The following is a 21,114-nucleotide window of genomic DNA, read 5'->3' on the forward strand; positions in this document are numbered from 1 at the left end:
TTTCTTTTATCACAATAAAGGAATAAGGATTGTACATTTATACCTAAAATGCCAAGGAAATAAATGCTAAAAATATTATAACTGGGTCATATTAAATCCTAAAATACTAATGTAAGGGTTCTAGGGTCATATTACGCCTAAAATACTACAATAGTTAAGGCGTATTAAACCGTACCCTTCTCCCTGCCTTAGTATTTTAGGATTTAGAGTTTAATAAGATGTATCTTTATTCTAGTATTTTAGGTCTAAAGTGAATACGAACCCTATTACCCCAACATTGGTATTCTGGGATTAACCAGTTCATTGTGACCCTCTTATCTTCATTCTAGGATTTTAGGTTCAAAGGTAAGAGGGTCATTTTAAGCCCTAAATCCTGAAATACGACCATGGCCGTGATTATAGCAGAAGTCGCGGGCGACGTGGCGCGGCTGGAAAACAAAATGGCTGAAATCCGCTTAGATTGGTTTACACACCAGCGCCCGCCTGGAGATGCAGGGCGGCCGTCTCCTGGAGAGATTTGCTATGGCCGCGTCACGCGAGCGGTTCAGCCAATGAGGGCGAGCCGGTCACGGCCACGTACTTTTGTTAGGCATCAAAAGGAGCAACAAAAAAATCCTCCGACGCGTTTCACGCCCACCAGGCACGGTCATATTGCACCTTCAGCCTAGTATAAGGATCAGCGGGCCAGGGAGGGAATATATGTACCTGCAGCTGTTCCTCTCACTGACTATCACTTACCTCATTAACGGATCGGTAGACAAGGGGTGCGCAAACTTCAGTCTGCACCCCCCCCCCCACCCCACCTGTTCTCCGGCGTCGTGACGTCGCGTTGCATGTGACCCTGCGTCGTCATTTGATGCGACGTTGCCATGGTGACGCGTTGCCATGGTGACGCGTTGCCAGAAGCCGCCAGAGACCAGGTAAGTGCACTTTAGAGGCCTCACGGGCGCTCCCCGGCATTTCATTCAAATGCTTTGGGGAAGACCGCAGGGTCTCTAAGCGCCGTGCCCCCCCCCCCAGTTTGCGCACCCCTAGAGTAGACTAACGGCTGTTAAATTAGGTTAACGCTGTGTTAACGAGGCTAACGAAGCTTGGTGGATCTGGGTTTCAGATGTTGTTTTATGTTTCTGGGCTTTTTTTAACCATTTCAATGCCGGGGAATGGTGGCGCCCGAGTGCCACCGGTCTTCCGGGTCTCGACCCCCGGATCGCTTGGTCCTACCGTAAAGGAGACGTTCGTATTAAACCCAAAATACTACGAGTGAAGAGAAGTGGGCGATGTTAAACCTGATAATGACGATTGGTTCATATTAACTCCCCACGCACTTCGCGGCCACGCGAGGCGGCAGCGTCGCCCTTTTCCGTTCCTTAGCCGGACAGGTTGCGTTTGGCGCTCCACGAGAGTGCGTAACGCGACCTCACCCGTGACCAAGATAAACCGCATATGATGTAGCTAATACGTCATGGGGTCCCACGGGCTGTCACCAGCTCATCATATAGTAGCTTCACCTATAGGGTCACCCAAAGGGGTTAAAGAGGCTGCTCCACGTTTTAGGTTTTTTCTATTGGACTAGCTGTATGGGATTGACTACTTAAAGAGGGGATCCAAGTAGGATTGAAGCAGGGGGTGTCCAGAGCTGAACCCCATCAATGTCAGCTCCATGGACACCCTGCTTTGGGGTCGCCAGTCGCAGGTTTGCTAGCAGGGATCATGTAATGGGGTTCAAAGCTCCGCGCACTGCGAGCCAATAGGAAGCCGTGACATCATCAGGTGCCTTTGCCGAGAGACCCCTACGGGAGGTCTGTATCTCAGGAAGCAGGGGGTCCCCAGTGGGGAAATCAATGGGCTCTAGCTCCGGAGACCCCCTGCTTCAATCCTATGTGAAAAGGATCGGTATTAATTGGGGACCTCGGGCGTCGACTCACTTCTCTTACATTTGTGCAGCGCCTCGTCCGCTATCAGCTTCAGGTTCACAAACTTGTCCCCACGGAAAAAGCCATCTGCAAAGACAGACAGACAGACAGACGTCACCTTCCTGCAGCGGTGCGAGATACCCTCATCGTGCGGTCATCTAAAATAGCGCCGAGTATAACTATTTCCGTGGCGCATTTAAAATTGGAGAATGGAGACGTTGTGTAGTTAATGCTGTTGACCGCACATCTCACGTGTAACAAAGATCCCTCTAGCCTAGTGATATGGCTCTCCTTGCTCAGGGCCGCAGACAGACTTCCGGCGCCCAGACTAGGGTTGTCCGGCTGTCGTCCCCCCCCCCCTGCTGTTACTGGTAGTATGCCGGGCTGAGCTCCCCCCTCCCCCATCTTTTTCGCTTTCTTATTAAAAGCACGGGAAGCAAGGGGTCCCCCCGAAGATGAACTGTGACATTTCCAGCTCCGGGGACCCCCTGACCGGTGAAGGAAACACTTTGCAGACACCTCCAGGGGAAACAAAAATGGAGGTTTAAATGCCCTGCGTCGGGGGAACAGGAAGCCGGGACATCGTGTGTCGCAACTTCCTTCAGCCCACGTGAAGCAGAGATTTAAATGCACGGAACTGCCGGCGTGTCCGGGGACAAACACGCGGCCACCAGAGCTAAGATGAACGCCGAATCAGCAACAGGTAATAAAATAAGGGCAGCCAGGGCATGGATAGATATACATACACACAAATACAAATATATAATTAAATGGAAATATTACTGTATGCTCATTCGCCTTTCATCATTATCACACAGCACTTCCACTGCAGCAAGGGATTCTGGGAAATGACATGCAAATGAGCACACAGTGTCACTTTTTGCCTCAATAACCATTTTTAACATGGTTCCCTATAGGCTTAAGCTTGCTGCATGGTCACAGCTTTGAGCACAGCAGGGTTAAGGTGCATACCCAGAAAACCACCCACAGACAGCAGTTTCAACCTTAATGGGTCTCATCAGTGTGGGGTTGGTTAACTGGCTATGCAATGAAGCAATGAGGTTGGGGTTTACCATACTTAGTTAAGGTGGGTAAAAAGTGACAAAAACCCTCCACAGCAAAGCAAATATGCAAATGGAAATATTCCTGTATGCTCATTTGCATGTCCACACACACACACACACACACACACACACACACACACACACACACACACACACTTCGAAAATTGCAATAGCTTTCCATCCATGCGAAACATACAATCTGAGTCAAACACAGTCCTGGTTTGCAGTCCGGAAGTGAGTGAAATGAGGAGAATGAGGTTGCAGATTGGAAGGATACCCCAGACACAGGTGATGCTTTAACCCTTGTGTGAGGATTACATTCCCCCCAGACATCAGGATGGGAGAGGAAGTGGTATTATTCCGGAGGAGAAACCCTAGAGCTCAGCCCCAAACATGGGAGAGAAGTGGCCTTAGGCTCAGAGAGAAGGTGCACAGAGGGAAGAGAGAAGCACGTTACCTGCGGTGATTAGCAGAGAGCACTGAGAATCCATGATCCGCTCACACAGAGACTCGGCAGAAAACCCTGCAAACTGACAGAGGGAAGGAAGGATGAATATATATATATATATATATATATATATATATATATATATATATATATATATATATATACACACACACACACACACACACACACACACACACACACACACACACACACACACACACAACACATATATACACATACACATATATATATATATATATATATATATACTATACATACATACATACATACATATATATACACACACACACGTGTACAAATAAGTGTGTGCATACATGTGCATAACACAGATACACTTGTGTATGTGTATAGCTGTATTATGTATCAGTGTGTGTATACACACACACACACACACACACACACACACAATACAGCTCCTCTAAGAGTGCTGGGTAATCCGAGAGAACGCTGGGAATTATTACACCCCTTACCACTATGGAGTGGATGGCACCGATCCTGGCACACGCCAGCATTTGCCACCACCAGCTCGATCACCATGGGCATGTAGATGGAAATGCGGTCTCCTTTCCGAATCCTGGCAAAACAAGGACGAAAACAACGCTTGCAACTTAATCGCAAACATCATTCCCTCACCGAGCGTCTCGGCAAGATTAACCCCTACTCAACCGGAGACTCGGTAACTTACTGCAAAACAACATGATACCACGACAAGCCATGCGTTTCTGCACCGACGCGTTTCACGGTAGATTGGCCAGTTTTCACGCTGACGTGAGGGGGGGCAAGGTTAGGGTTAGGCAAGCAAGAAGTAATGGACTAGATAGATGGGAACGGGGATCTACTTTAGGGTAATGGGGGTGCAGTGGGGGGGCGCGGAGGGGGGAGAACGGTAGCTCAGATTAAATACAATTAATTGCTCGATTAATTAGCCAGAGGCACCCAGATTAAATACAGATAATACTAGAAACCCTATAAAGAATAAAGTCCAGGGGAGTAAGGCCGAAGCAGATAAGCTAATAGTAGAACATCTAAAACAATAGCACAGTAATTGGATGCTTGAGAGATAGAGATAGATATATATATATATCTATATAGATAGATAGGATATGATGACTGGGCAGTTCATTTAGAGATTTGTTCCCTTTTTTTGGAAGGATCGAGCAAATAGAAGAGGAGGTGGAGTATGTTTATATGTTAAACCGGATCTAAAGCCCATAATAAGGGAAGATGTTTAGGAAGGGAATTATGAAAATGTAGAGACCTTGTGGATAGAAATTTGCAGAAAAAGCACAGAATAAATGTTGGTAGAAATTATCTGTAAATATATTTGAGACAGAGGAAGCCAAAATTACTTTGCAAATGGAAAAGCAGCAAAACTAGGTCATGTTTGTATAATGGGCGATTTTAATTATCCAGACAGACAGACTGGGGCAGTGAAATTAAATCAGCACAAAGGGGAAAAATAATCAAAAACTGTTTTTTAGGGTGCTCCTTTATTGATTTATAAAATATTTGACCTGGAGAAATATGTCCTGGGTACAAAATATTAATTGGACAACATAAGTTACAGTTATGAATTAAGTAGGAATAGCTGTGGTTAGTGCAGGTGCGACAACGCAGAGTAAATGAGTACTTAGTATTACAGGACACAATAACACACCAGTGGGACCCCATTTCTCACAACCAGATCATTTCATAAATGATTTAAACATCAAAATCCTCAAAGGGCGGTATAAAAGTATCAAGAACAGAGAACATTACAACTCAAAAGGAAATGCTCTATGAGCACTAAAACAAGGGGACTTCCTTCTGATACGGGGACTTGGGACTTCCTTCTCATACGGGGACTTGGGACTTCCTTCTCATACGGGGACTTGGGACTTCCTTCTCATACGGGGACTTGGGACTTCCTTCTCATACGGGGACTTGGGACTTCCTTCTCATACGGGGACTTGGGACTTCCTTCTCATACGGGGACTTGGGACTTCCTTCTCATACGGGGACTTGGGACTTCCTTCTCATACGGGGACTTGGGACTTCCTTCTCATACGGGGACTTGGGACTTCCTTCTCATACGGGGACTTCCTTCTCATACGGGGGACTTCATTCTCATACGGGGACTTCATTCTCATACGGGGACTTCATTCTCATACGGGGACTTCATTCTCATACGGGGACTTCATTCTCATACGGGGACTTCATTCTCATACGGGACTTCATTCTCATACGGGGACTTCATTCTCATACGGGGACTTCATTCTCATACGGGGTTTCATACCCATCATACATTTTTGCAAGGATTTTCCCCTACCTCTCTGCTAATATTCGTTCAACTCCTTCTCCCCCCGCTGCACACCTCCCCCCCCGCTGCACCCCCCCATGCTGCACACCTCCCCCCCCGCGCTGCACCCCCCCCATGCTGCACTCCTCTCCCCCCCACTGCACACCTCTCCCCCCCACTGCACACCTCTCCCCCCCCGCTGCACACCTCCTTCTCCCCCCCCCCCACGCTGCACACCACCTCCTTCTCCCCCACCGCTGCACATCACCTCCTTCTCCCCCCCCCCGCTGCACACCACCTCCTTCTCCCCCCCCCCCACGCTGCACACCACCTCCTTCCCCCCCGCTGCACACCACCTCCTTCCCCCCCCGCTGCACACCACTTCTTCCCCCCCGCTGCACACCACCTCCTTCCCCCCCGCTGCACACCACCTCCTTCTCCCCCCCCCCCGCTGCACACCACCTCCTTCTCCCCCCCCGCTGCACACTACCTCCTTCTCCCCCCCCGCTGCACACCACCTCCTCCCCCCCGCTGCACACCACCTCCTTCTCCCCCCCCGCTGCACACCACCTCCTCCCCCCCCCCCGCTGCACACCACCTCCTCCCCCCCCCCGCTGCACACCACCTCCTTCCCCCCCCCGCTGCACACCACCTCCTTCTCCCCCCCGCTGCACACCACCTCCTTCTCCCCCCCGCTGCACACCACCTCCTTCTCCCCCCGCTGCACACCACCTCCTTCTCCCCCCCGCTGCACACCACCCTCCTTCCCCCCCGCTGCACACCACCCCCTTCCCCCCCCGCTGCACACCACCTCCTTCCACCCCCCCCCGCTGCACACCACCTACTTCCACCCCCCCCGCTGCACACTCACCTCCTTCCCCCCCGCTGCACACCACCTCCTTCTTCCCCCCCGCACTGCACACCACCTCCTTCCCCCCCGCTGCACACCACCTCCTTCTCCCCCCCCCCGCACTGCACACCACCTCCTTCTCCCCCCCCAGCGCTGCACACCACCTCCTTCTCCCCCCCGCTGCCACACCACCTCCTTCTCCCCCCCGCTGCACACCACCTCCTTCTCCCCCGCTGCACACCACCTCCTTCTCCCCCCCGCTGCACACCACCTCCTTCCCCCCCGCTGCACACCACCCCCTTCCCCCCCCCGCTGCACACCACCTCCTTCCACCCCCCCCCCCGCTGCACACCACCTACTTCCACCCCCCCCCGCTGCACACCACCTCCTTCCCCCCCGCTGCACACCACCTCCTTCTTCCCCCCCGCACTGCACACCACCTCCTTCTCCCCCCCCAGCGCTGAACACCACCTCCTTCTCCCCCCCCCCGCGCTGCACCCATGAAGGCGGGCGTGCACGCAGTGTCTGGGGTCGTAGCCTTAGGGCAAGTCCCCAGTCTTCACTGTGGCACGCGCGCCCGGCGGGGGGGCGGCGCGTGCACAGCGCTACACCGCGATAGGCGGTCTGAGGGGAAAGGGAAGGTTTGCGACGGGTGGGGGCGTGGCTGTGGCTTTACGGGGGCGTGGCCATGACGTCCCGCGGCTGGTTCACCCTCATTGGCTGAACCGCCGGCAGGGGCGTGGCCACGCCTCCGTCGCAAATGCCAATCTCAAATTCCCCTGCCTGCCTGAAAACCTGTCAAGGTAGGGACTGGCCTGACTGGGGGGGGGGGGGGGGCGGGGCTTGATAGCACAGCGCACGCCGAAGTGACTGGGGCCACCCTCTTAGACTTCTCTTGTTCTTATACATCTGTGTAAAACTCCTGGAAACTCTGTGAATCAGTATTGAGAGGAGAACCGTGGAATTGTTCCAGCAGTAGGGTGGGAAGTGACTTCCAGCGATCGCGACCAAGCCATCATACACATTTGTTTTGACGCGACGTCGCGTCGCTGTCACTATAAGCGCGGCCTGAGAGAATGGAGAGGGACCGGATTCTTTATTAAGCTTTGGAACCGTTAGCAGGTCTCTGGAGGTGGACCTCAGGAGATCAGTGCCGAGTACAGTGGGGGTGAGAAGCCTGCGCAGATCATTGGATAACTTGTCCAGAAAAGTATTTCAAAGACAATGGTGGGTGTTGTAGTTACACGAGACGACAAAAACAGCATATTAAAATTGTATAGAACAGACAATTATCCAGGAACCCACCGGAAAGGGGCATTACTGCACATGGCCAAACAATGCAGAAGTAATAACAATATATTAAAGGCCGGGAACATTTGGGAAACAGTGATCGTAACGTGGTCACATGTGAGAAATGATCAGATACTGTTGTATAATATGGGATCAACAAAGTCTTCCTTTTGGGAAGGCAGATTTTAATAAATTGAGGAACAATCTACAAGGAATAGAGGGAGATAAAGTCCTTGCAGGAAAGAAGATGTTTTTACAGTCTTTAAAACGTGGTTAGATAAGTACGCTCAGTGTATACCTTAGGTCAGGGATACTGAACTTCAGTCCTCAAGCCCCCCAACAGGTCTGGTTTTCAGGATATCCCTGCTTCAGCACAGGTGGCTCAACCAGAGGCTCAGTCAAATTGGGCCACCTGTGCTGTCGCTGCGATACCTGAAAACCTGACCTGTTGGGGGGGGTGGGGGGGGGGGGTTAAGGACTGGAGCCAAGCACCCCTGCTTTAAGTAATAGATTTAGAAGAAATATGTGGTTAAATAACCCGGTTAGAGGAGGAAATGGACAAGAAGAGGAAGGCGTTTACATTCTGTAAGTCAGAAGGGACGGAGGCATCGTATCAGAATTATAAGGAATTTAAGAAAAGTTGCAAAAGGGCAATCAAATTAGCAAAAATGGGTAATGCAAAAAGGGATTGCAATAGAAAGTAAGGTCAACCCTAAAAAGTTCAAGTACCTTAATAAACAGAGTATCGGACCCTGTGTGGGCAAATGATTGGGGAGAAGGAGAAGACGGGGTACTGTATTTAACATATGCTTTGCCTCTGTGTACTCCATGGACGAACCAATTGTCAAAACATGACCACATTATTTGGTTGACCCTTAGATTGTAAGCTCTCCGGGGCAGGGACTCCCTTCCTATTATCTGATTTTATGTTGGTTGTCATTGTATTATAATTCCCCGTCTTGTATCTTTTGTACAGTGCTCGTACGCTGGAGTTATACAAGTATTTTTTTTTTTGCATAAATACAACACAGGAAAAAGTGCAAAGGCGGCTAGATAAAATGAAAATAAATAAAGCACCCGGCCCCAAGGGCACGCACCCGGGCACGCACCCGGCCCCGAGGGCACGCACCGGCCCCAAGGGCACGCACCCGGCCCCGAGGGCACGCACCCGGCCCCGAGGGCACGCACCCCGGCCCAAGGGCACGCACCCGGCCCCAAGTGCGCACACCCGGCCACGCACCCGGCCCCAAGGGCGCGACACCCGGCCACGCACACGGCCCCAAGGGCGCGCACTCGGCCACGCACCCGGCCCCAAGGGCACGCACCCGGCCCCAAGGGCACGCACCCGGCCCCAAGGGCACGCACCCGGCCCCAAGGGCACGCACCCGGCCCCAAGGGCACTTCACCCGGCCCCAAGGGCACGCACCCGGCCCCAAGGGCACGCACCCGGCCCCGCACCCGGCCCCGAGGGCACGCACCCGGCCCCGAGGGCACGCACCCGGCCCCCGAGGGCACGCACCCGGCCCCGAGGGCACGCACCCGGCCCCGAGGGCACGCACCCGGTCTCGAGGGCACGCACCCGGCCACGCACCCGGCCCCGAGGGCACGCACCCGGCCACGCACCCGGCCTCGAGGGCACGCACCCGGCCACGCACCCGCCCCGAGGGCACGCACCCGGCCACGCACCTGGCCCTAAGGGCGCGCACCCGGCCACGCACCCGGCCCCGAGGGCACGCACCCGGATACGCACACCCGGCCACGCACCCGGCCCCGAGGGCACGCACCCGGCCACGCACCTGGCCCCTAAGGGCGCGCACCCGGCCACGCACCCGGCCGCGAGGGCACGCACCCGGATACGCACACCCGGCCCCGAGGGCACGCACCCGGCCACGCACCCGCCTCGAGGGGCACGCACCCGGCCACGCACCCGGCCCCGAGGGCACGCACCCGGCCACGCACCTGGCCCTAAGGGCGTGCACCCGGCCACGCACCCGGCCCCGAGGCACGCACCCGATACGCACACCCGGCCACGCACCCGGCCCGAGGGCACGCACCCGGCCACGCACCCGGTCTCGAGGGCACGCACCCGGCCACGCACCCGGCCCCGAGGGCACGCACCCGGCCACGCACCTGGCCCTAAGGGCGCGCACCCGGCCACGCACCCGGCCCCGAGGGCACGCACCCGGATACGCACACCCGGCCACGCACCCGGCCCAGAGGGCACGCACCCGGCCACGCACCCGGCCCAGAGGGCACGCACAAGGCCCCAAGGGCGCGCACCCAAGGAGTGAAGGTCAGTAATAGCCAGACTATTATATTTATTGTTCAAGGCTCAGTACCACAATACTGGCGTAAAGCAATTTATTAAGAGGGTACTGTATGATTTATTAGGAAGAGGTCACGCCAAATTAACCTTTTTAAGGACGTACGTGGGTCTATTTAGATTGTGCGAACACTTTTGATACGGTGCCAAGAGGTTAGTGTACAAAATAAAGAATATTTATGGGAGTGAAAATAATTGCACCTGGATGGAAAACAGGTTGAAGGATAGACAGCAGAGCGTTATCATCAGATTGGGCTGAAGTGGAGTACCTCCGGGATCGGTACTGGGACCCCTGCATTTGAACTTGCTTATTAATGACCTTGACAGAAAAGTCTGCAGCTTTGCAGATAACACTGAATTGTGGCTTAGCAATAGTGCCCAATGTCAGGCAGTAGCTGTGAAGGCAAATAAGATCTAAGGCCTCGGGCATGGTCAGCGCATAATGCTGAGGCGCGCTCTCACTTACCAGGGAGCCCCTGCAGCCGCAATGAGAGCGGCTTTAGCAGGGGCTGGCCTACGCTTCCGCAAGCGCGCGGAAACGTAGCTCTTAGGAAAATGTTACATTTGCGTGCTCACGGGAGCGCAGGGCCGGTCATGTGAGCGGTTCGCCCAATGAGGGCAAACCAGCTCCGTGATGTCACTGGCCCGCCCCCCGACGGGCGCGCTAACCAAGGCCAGGGAAAGCACTCGCTTTCCCTCAGCCTCAGCACGCCTCTGCACGGAATCAACATGGACTCTGCCTTATCTTGGAAAAAAAACAGGGTATGGAGAGAAGATGATAATTATGCCCCTGTATAAATCCTTAGTAAGGCCACATCTAGAACAGGACAGGTTTGAAAACCACTGCATATAAAAACATTTTAAAAAAAAGAAGACATTATGGAATGGAAAAAGTGCAGAGAAGAGTCACCAAATGAATAAATATCTGATTTATGAGGAGAGCTATACAAATTAGGATTGTTTATAATAGAAAATAGGCATCCAGGAGTGGAAACGAATATAACTATTTACAAACTAGGGCTGCGCTTATAGTGACTTGCGACGGCGATGCGGCGCCGCTCCGAAACAAATACATTGACTGTCGCAAGCGCTTATAGCAAGCGCGACGGCGACGGAGCGACCAAAAATTTGGAAGCCGGATCTATTTGATTTTTTAGGGACAGTCGCCACATGTGACTGTCTCTAACCAGGAGACCGAGGCCCGCCCCCTTTCGTGATGTCACTGGCCTTGTCGCCAGCGACGTCTCTGAAAATCAAATTCTAACTTACGCTAGTGGTGACGGCATCGGTCGCGTCGCCAGCACTATAAGCGCGGCCTAAGTCTTTGTCCGTAGTGCAGGAGACGGGGCGAGGAATGTAAACAAACACTTGGGCGCCAATGTGTTTGTCTATAGTGCGCGCGATGGGGCTTGGCGCGACAGCGAAGTTTGAATTATCCGCGCTAAGGCCGGGTCACGTGAACGGTTCGCTCAATGAGGGTGAACCACGGCCGCGCCCCTCCCCCCCCATCGCGCAAACATGCAGGCCACGAATCTAAGCAACTACAGGCGTGTGTGACGTCACGCTTTTGGTAGCGCGCCTGCACTATGTCCGAGGCCTAAGTAACCGCTCCTAATAACCTCTCCCACTCTTACTACAACCACTCCTATAACCTCTCCCCTCAAACTATAGCCTCTCCCCCTCAAACTATATCCTCTCCCCCTCCTCTCCCTGTAACTGCTCCCAATAACTCCTGCCCCCAACTGCTTCCTATAACTCCCCCAACTCCTCCTATACCCGCTACCCTAACTCTGTTGTAACCACTGCCTATAACTCCTCCCCTAACTGCCCCTATAAACTCTCCCATACTCCTCCCCTAACTGCCCCTATAAACTCTCCCATACTCCTCCCCTAACTGCCCCTATAAACTCTCCCATACTCCTCCCCTAACTGCCCCTATAAACTCTCCCATACTCCTCCCCTAACTGCCCCTATAAACTCTCCCATACTCCTACCCTAACTGCCCCTATAAACTCTCCCATACTGCTCCCCTAACTGCCCCTATAAACTCTCCCATACTCCTCCCCTAACTGCCCCTATAACTCTCCCATACTGCTCCACTAACTGCCCCTATAAACTCTCCCATACTGCTCCCCTAACTGCCCCTATAAACTCTCCCATACTGCTCCCCTAACTGCCCCTATAAACTCTCCCATACTGCTCCCCTAACTGCCCCTATAAACTCTCCCATACTGCTCTCCCCTAACCCCTTCCTACAACTCCTCCTCTAACTGCTCCCCATATCATTCACCAGCGCCTGCAGAGCAAAGTTCATGCAAAACACCTGCACAAGTGGACTTTCTTCAATGAACATATCCACCATCTTTAAAAATCCCATTGTTACTTTATGTTACATTTGAAGAAGGGCAGCGCCAGGTTTAACAATCCCTGCCCCGTGGCACTGACACAGATAAGACCACGTGTTCTTACCTTGCTCGCGCAGAACGTTGGCGAATTGGCAGACCTTCTGCAGGAGTTCCCCGTATGTGATGGTCGCACAGTCTCCAGGCTCATTCCCTTCCCTGCGGGACACAGGTCTGATTTACCACAGTTCACCAAGCAACACACAGTAAAAACCAGCCAAGCAACCGCTCCACGGCGTGGCAGCCATACACACTGTGTGCGAAACTAGCATGGCCTTATAAACCGTACATAAGCACGCGCCGGGCGGTGTGGGCGTCATTGTATGGTGTGTGCCGGCTACATGTGCGCCGGTCTGTGTGTGCACCTTTGTATGGCGTGTGCCGAGCTGTGGGTGCACCTTTGTATGGCGTGTGCCGAGCTGTGGGTGCACCTTTGTATGGCGTGTGCCGAGCTGTGGGTGCACCTTTGTATGGCGTGCGCCGAGCTGTAGGTGCACCTTTGTATGGCGTGCGCCGAGCTGTGGGTGCAACCTTTGTATGGCGTGTGCCGAGCTGTGGGTGCACCTTTGTATGGCGTGCGCCGAGCTGTGGGTGCACCTTTGTATGGCATGTGCCGGGCTGTGGGTGCACCTTTGTATGGCGTGTGCCGAGCTGTGGGTGCACCTTTGTATGGCGTGTGCCGAGCTGTGGGTGCACCTTTGTATGGCATGTGCCGGGCTGTGGGTGCACCTTTGTATGGCGTGTGCCGAGCTGTGGGTGCACCTTTGTATGGCATGTGCCGGGCTGTGGGTGCACCTTTGTGTGGCATGTGCCGGGCTGTGGATGCACCTTTGTGTGGCGTGTGCCGGGCTGTGGGTGCACCTTTGTGTGGCGTGTGCCGGGCTGTGGGTGCACCTTTGTGTGGCGTGTGCCGGGCTGTGGGTGCACCTTTGTGTGGCGTGTGCCGGGCTGTGGGTGCACCTTTGTGTGGCGTGTGCCGGGCTGTGTAGGCTTCCATACGTGTGCAATGTCAGGATGGGGTCTGTGTGTAGAAATATATAACTAGCCTGTCCTTGAATTAACGAGGCAGAGGGATCATTATAAAATAAATACGCATCAGTAATGTGTGTGCGCGCGTGTGTGTGTGTTGGTACGGCACATATACCCACGCAGACTTTCTCCCACCCCCCCCCTCCTTCTCCATCAAGGATTCTCCTAATTTAATCACCATTTAATTTGCAAGTCGCCTGTTTATTCTTGCTTCCAAATGCATAACCGTACATTTATCTGTATTAAACATAATCTGTCCTTTACCTGCCCAAGTTTCCAGTCTCTCCAAGTCCTTCTGGAGAGAAATTACATCCTGCTCTGATTCTATTACCTTACACAATTTAGTATCATCAGCAAAGATGGAGACTTTGCTCTCGATGCCAACCTCAATGTCATTACTAAACAAGTTAAAAAGCAGGCGTCCAGTACCGATCCTTGAGTACTCCACTCACAACGTTAGCCCAACCTGAAAAAGTTCCATTTATGACAACCCTCTATTGTCTATCTTTCAACCAGTTTTCAATCCAGGTGCATATATTTTTACTGAGTCCAATTTGCTTTATTTTGTACACCAACCTCGTGTGAAACCGTATCAAAAGCCTTTGCAAAATCTAAGTAGACCACATCAACTGCATTACCCTGGTCTAAATTCCTACTTACCTCCTCAAAGAAACAAATAAGGTTAGTTTTGCATGATCTATCCTTCATAAATCCATGGTGACTATTACTAATAATTTTGTTTTCCATTAGGTATTCCTGAATATTATCCCCTATTAACCTTCAAGTAGTTTCCCCACTATTGAAGTCAGGCTTACAGGTCTGTAATTCCCCGGGTGAGATCTAGCTCCCTTTTTAAATATAGGCACCACATCTGCTTTACGCCAATCTTGTGGTACTGAGCCTGTGGAAATGGAGTCCTTGAATATTAAATATAATGGTTTTGCTATTACTGAGCTTAACTCCTTGAGAACTCTTGGATGTATGCCAACGGGGCCAGGCGCCTTATTTACTTTAATGTTTTTCAAGTCGCTTATGAACTTCTTCCTCAGTTAAACAATTGTTCATTAATATGGAGGTTGTGGCTTCCTCCTGCAGCACTACTATTGAACTTGATTCTTCCCTGGTAAACACAGAGGCTAAGAATGTGTTTAATACCTCTGCTTTTTCCTTACCTCCAATAATCTGCCTGCCCATCTCACACTGAAAGGGTCCTATATTTTCATTTTTTTTTGTTACTTAAAGAACTTCTTAGGGTTGATCGTCCTTTCTAATGCCATCCTTTGTTCATTATCCGTGTAATAATTTGTTTGCCCTTTGTACCTGCATATACCTCTACACATTACTGATTACGTATTTATTTTATAATGAGCCTGCTGCCTCGTTAATTCCAGAACAGGCTAGTTATATGTTTCTACTTACTCGTGCTTATCCGGTAAATCCACATTCTGTGTTCTACAATGTGTTATTGTAACAACACAGAAATAACATATTTTACAGAGTACTAGTGTCAGTGACGTGGTTATGGGCTCAGTCCCTCCTAAGGGCAAAGTGTACTAATGGCAGTGACATGCTTAAGGGATCAGTCCCTCCTAGGGGCAAAGTTACTAATGGCAGTGACGTGGTTAAGGGATCAGTCCCTCCTAGGGGCAAAGTGTACTAACGGCAGTGACATGGTTAAGGGATCAGTCCCTCCTAGGGGCAAAGTGTACTAACGGCAGTGACATGGTTAAGGATCAGTCCCTCCTAGGGCCAGTACAATTGAAGTAACAGTGATGGAGCAATGTGTAATACGATTGAAGTAACAGTGATGGAGCAATGTGTAATACGATTGAAGTAACAGTGATGGAGCACTGTGTAATACGATTGAAGTAACAGTGATGGAGCACTGTGTAATACGATTGAAGTAACAGTGATGGAGCACTGTGTAATACGATTGAAGTAACAGTGATGGAGCACTGTGTAATACGATTGAAGTAACAGTGATGGAGCAATGTGTAATACAATTGAAGTAACAGTGATGGATAACTATGGACCCTGCAGTAACTGAATCAGGAGGTTTGCGTCACCGCGCTGTCTGGAAATGTGATTTTCTGATCACGCTTGAGACATGATAAAAGCAAAACAATCATTTTTCAGAAGACAGAAAGTAGTAAGAAAGTTATATTACAAGAAGCAGATTCCCCTGTTCGATTTCTACCCCCAACCTTTTATTTTAACATGGGTGGGAAGCAGGGGGTCCCCGGAGCTGAAACGCGGCATTACCAGTTAAGCCACGGTCCCCTGCTGGGGTGACTCATACATTCAAAGAGTCAGTCACCGCGTAAGTCCAAATGACCGGAACCAGGATCGCGTTTAACGCGCATCTATATGTAGGACGACAGAGCGGTCCCGAGGCCATTCGAACCCCACCCCCCCGACACACAAAGTATATAAGAGAAATAAAAGGTCTTGAACGTTTTTGGTGCGTTTATCCGCAAAAAGGATTGGAAGAGCGGGGCGCCGATGTTTGTCATATCTCTTCCTTGCCCTGTACCTTTTTCTAGTTGGGACTGAATACGTTTGGCTACATTAGAATTGAGGTGGGGGGACATCTTCCACACAGCACAGCAGTATTAGCCATTCTATCAGCAGAATATACACACGTGTGTGGGTGTATTCACATCCGTGTATACCTTTGCATCAGTGTTACTCTGTGTGTGTGTGTATCCGGACAAATAAAAAAAATTAAAAAAAACAGTGTGTATATACACCACACACTCACACAATATATTTACCAGTAAAACGCAATCTTGTCCCCCAGTTTCTTGTCGATGATGTTCCTGTCCAGGACATTGTAACAGATGTTGGTGACGGCGCCTTTCATCCACTCCACAAAAATCCCCCCTTTGGTGATGTCAAAGTTATATCTCAGGATCGGCTCGGAGGGCGGAACGCGCCAGTAATAATCCTTCGCCATTTCTGCCCAGAATGCTGCTCTCCAAAAAAACAAGACATAAAATAAAACCCAGCACCAAACGCCACATACCAAGTCAATAAGAAAATGACTAAATTAAACATACCATCTCAACAAGAAAAATAAATGTGTGTATATTGAGCCGCCTGTGCTGAAGCAGGGATATTCTGAAAACCTGACCTGTGGTGGCCCTTGAGGACTGGAGTTGGCCGCCCATGGGTTAAATAGTAGGTTAACGGAGCAGTGTAGCGTAACCCGGCTATAAACAAATACTTGGAACCATTTCCCGGTTAGTTATGGCAGCGCGCTCTCAGGCGCCCGAACAAGTCCGGCAAGTAACCGGCTCACTCAGACCCCGGCAAGTAACCGGCTCACTCAGACATGTTCAAACCCGGAAAGTAACTGCTTCACTTTTTTGTATCTTATATACCCCGTAACCGCCGACCCCATCTTATATACCCCGTAACCTCCGACCCCATCTTATATACCCCGTAACCTCCGACCCCATCTTATATACCCCGTAACCTCCGACCCCATCTTATATACCCCGTAACCTCCGGCCCCATCTTATATACCCCGTAGCCGCCGACCACATCTTATATACCCCGTAACCTCCGACCCCATCTTATACACCCCGTAACCTCCGACCCCATCTTATACACCCCGTAACCTCCGACCCCATCTTATATACACCGTAGCCGCCGACCCCATCTTATATACACCGTAGCCGCCGACCCCATCTTATATACCCCGTAACCTCCGACCCCAGCTTATATACCCCGTAACCTCCGACCCCATCTTATATACCCCGTAACCTCCGACCCCATCTTATATACCCCGTAACCTCCGACCCCATCTTATATAACCCCGTAACCTCCTCTTATATACCCCGTAACCTCCGACCCCATCTTATATACCCCGTAACCTCCGACCCCATCTTATATACCCCGTAACCTCCGACCCCATCTTATATACCCCGTAACCTCCGACCCCATCTTATATACCCCGTAACCTCCGACCCCATCTTATATACCCCGTAACCTCCGACCCCATCTTATCTACCCCGTAACCTCCGACCCCATCTTATCTACCCCGTAACCTCCGACCCCATCTTATCTACCCCGTAGCCTCCGACCCCATCTTATCTACCCCGTAGCCTCCGACCCCATCTTATATACCCCGTAACCTCCGACCCCATCTTATATACCCGTAACCTCCGACCCCATCTTATATACCCCGTAACCTCCGACCCCATCATATATACCCCGTAACCTCCGACCCCATCTTATATACCCCGTAACCTCCGACCCCATCTTATATACCCCGTAACCTCCGACCCCATCTTATATACCCCGTAACCTCCGACCCCATCTTATATACCCCGTAACCTTTCTTATACTGTATATCCCATAATACCGACCCGCCCACAGAGACCCCGCCCCATACATCTCATTAACAGACCCGTCCCTGATATGTCCCCCATAAGACAGCCCCCCCCCAGTACATCAGACTCCCCCCCCCCGCTCTCCCATATACAACAGCCCCCCAGTATCAACCCCCCTGCTCCACATATAAGACAGCTCCCCCACTCTCCCATATAAAACAGCCCCCCCAGTACATCACCCCCCGCTCTCCCACATAAGACAGCCCCCCCACTCTCCCATATAAAACAGCCCCCAGTACAGATGTAGCTGGCGTTATCACCCCGTTATGCGATATCGCGTTACGGCTTCCGCAAGGTCCATCGCATGATTTCTCGCGGCTCCGTGCCAACAACGCCGCAAGTAACGCCACAGCGTGATGCCGCGCCGGACACAGCTAATAATAACAACGCCTGCCACATGCATATCTCACGCCGTATGGTAAGACCACTCACCGCTTGGCTCCCGCACCGACCTCTCGTACACCTCCCGGTATCGCTGCAAAGACGGGACATGAGCAGACACGGAGAACTGCGGGGGCGGCGGGAATACACGGGCAGCCGCCATCACAACACACAGGGGGAGCTACACAACTGTGCACCAACACACAACAACCCCAGCTACACAATTATACAATAACCACAACACAATTTATGGACAGTGATGCATTGACACACAACCACACAATCTGCAGACAGCTACACACTGACACACAGCTAGTAACTGGGGTCACACAACAGCCATACACAAGGAATAGCAACACAGACTCACAACCCAACTAAAATCAGGGGAGAAAAACCAGCACCAATTTGCAAATAAATGGGGGGGGGACACAAAATAATGCACAATTGAAACTCTGCTGAGAAATCCGACAAAAATCCAGATTAAAAAAACGGGCAAAATAATAGATAATCTCATTCAGATCCTGTTGGGAAAAAAAACCTGATTTTTATTCTGCCCCCCCCCCCCAAAAAAATAAGTGTTATTATTTGTTTTAATTCAGCTCTCCAGCGTATGGGGCTGAAACCCTGCAGCCCCCACCCACAAATGTGGATGCACCCCAAACCCTGCACACACGCGCACACGCACACACCACACACACAAAGTAGAAATAAAACTCTGTTTGGGATCACAGCCCAAAGCTGCAAATAAGAAACACAATATAAAAAATAAAGTATTAGGGAGAATTAAATGCAACAGGGTCAGAGGGAGCTGAGACCCCCCCAAATCCTACAGGGGGCTGTGCAAAAAGCAGCCTGCAGATCCCAGGTCAGACAGTGCCCTCTGAGAAGGAGCTGCTGTGCTGAGACGGGCTGAGAAGGCTGGGCTGGGGTGGGGCCTCCTGCCTCATACAGAGCATGACCCTACACAGCCAATGTGAGAAGCCCCGGGAATCAGTAGGCTGGCCTGGAACATCACATCCCCCTTGCACATGGCTGTGGGACGCATGGCAGACACCGCGGCTGCCCCCTGGTGTTGGGAGGAGCGCAGGGCAAGGGGGAGACAGGGGGAGAGGGGGAGAGGGGGAGAGGGGGAGAGGGGGAGAGGGGGAGAGGGGGAGAGGGGGAGAGGGGGAGAGGGGGGAGAGGGAGAGAGGGAGGATTAATTTAATTTATCAATGAAAAAAACTTTTTTTTAATCATTAATACTGTAGTGTGTTGATGTATATATATATATATATATATATATATATATATATATATATATATATATATATATATATATATATATATATATATATATATATATATATATATATATATATATATATATATATATATATATATATATATATATATATATATATATATATATATATACTATATATTTCTGAAAGTGTCCTATGTGTCCGTGTCTGTATGTGTCTCCCTGTGTCCCTAGCGGCAATCTCATTGGACCTTGGGCCAGGCCAATGAGATTGGTCCCTTGGCCCGCCCCCGCACACCATTCATTGGCACACCAAACACACAACACACACACAACACACACACAACACACACACAACACACACACAACACACACACATACACACACACAGAGCACGCGGCTCTCCCCTCACCCGGCGCTCTCCCTCACCCCCCCCCCCCCCCACACACACACACAGCGCACGCGGCTCTCCCCTCACCCGGCGCTCTCCCTCACCCCCCCCCCCCCTCACACACACAGAGCACACAGCTCTCCCCTCACCCGGCGCTCTCCCTCACCCCCCCCCCCCCACACACACAGAGCACGCGGCTCTCCCCTCACCCGGCGCTCTCCCTCACCCCCCCCCCCCACACACACACAGAGCACCCGGCTCTCCCTTCACCCGGCGCTCTCCCTCACCCCCCCCACACACACACAGAGCATGCGGCTCTCCCCACACACAGGCCGCTCCTCCGGCTGTCTCCGCCTCTCCTCCGGCTGTCTCCGCCTCTCCCCGCGAGAGGCCCAGCCCCTCCTCACCGGAGCGTCTCAGCCTCGCCGCGGAGGAGCCCGAAGTGGAGGAGGAGGGCGGCCGTGTGCAAGGTGAGTACACGCAGGGGAATGGCTTATTTAATGCTTCCCTGCCCTTTGCCCTCCCCCTGCCCTTTGCCCCTACCCTCCCTCCCCCTGCCATTTGCCCCCCTGCCCTCCCTCCCAATGCCCTTTGCCCCCCCTGCCCTCCCTCCCAATGCCCTTTGCCCCCCCTGCCCTCCCTCCCAATGCCCTTTGCCCCCCCTGCCCTCCCTCCCAATGCTCTTTGCCCCCCCTGCCCTCCCTCCCAATGCCGCCCCTCCCTGCCCTTTGCCCCCCTGCCCCGCCCTGCCCTCTGCCCTCCCCGCCCTTCCATGCCCCCCCCGCCCTTCCACTCCATGCCCCCTGCCCTTCCACACCCGGGCAACGCCGGGTTTATCAGCTAGTATATATATAAATGTAAATACAACTGTATGCTCATCTGTATGTCTTAGGCAGGTCTGCAACCCCGCCTTTCCCCATTATCACCCAGCACACAGCACTTCCACTGCAGCAAGGGATTCTGGGAAATGACATGCAAATGAGCACATAGTGCCACTTTTTGCTTCAAAAACCATTTTTAACATGGTTCCCTATAGGCTTGAGCTTGTTGCATGGTCACAGCTTTGAGCACAGCCAGGGTTAAG

The 21,114-nt window shown here is 51.9% G+C and overlaps 2 protein-coding genes and 1 long non-coding RNA gene across 3 annotated transcripts in view; 1 reads left to right on the forward strand and 2 right to left on the reverse strand.

The window, feature by feature from the left end:
* The window catches only part of LOC142466841 (uncharacterized), a 755,003-nt gene that overhangs the window by 78,341 nt on the left and 655,548 nt on the right, over nt 1–21,114 (forward strand). The gene's annotated exons all lie outside the window — the stretch shown is intronic.
* On the reverse strand, nt 1,931–4,240 carry LOC142466989 (uncharacterized). Its single transcript, XR_012788297.1, has 3 exons — nt 3,917–4,240; nt 3,435–3,507; nt 1,931–2,000 (listed from the first exon to the last, which is right to left on the reverse strand). It is a non-coding gene; the product is annotated as an uncharacterized LOC142466989 (long non-coding RNA).
* LOC142466990 (acetyl-coenzyme A synthetase, cytoplasmic-like) lies at nt 12,562–19,385 on the reverse strand. The gene is made up of 3 exons (XM_075572626.1): nt 18,448–19,385; nt 16,393–16,588; nt 12,562–12,748 (listed from the first exon to the last, which is right to left on the reverse strand). The coding sequence occupies exons 1-3, from the start codon at nt 18,557–18,559 to the stop codon at nt 12,577–12,579; spliced, it is 480 nt and encodes a 159-aa protein (XP_075428741.1). The 5' UTR covers nt 18,560–19,385; the 3' UTR covers nt 12,562–12,576.

This window comes from Ascaphus truei, chromosome 15, assembly GCF_040206685.1.
Source record: "Ascaphus truei isolate aAscTru1 chromosome 15, aAscTru1.hap1, whole genome shotgun sequence".
NCBI lineage: Eukaryota > Metazoa > Chordata > Amphibia > Anura > Ascaphidae > Ascaphus > Ascaphus truei.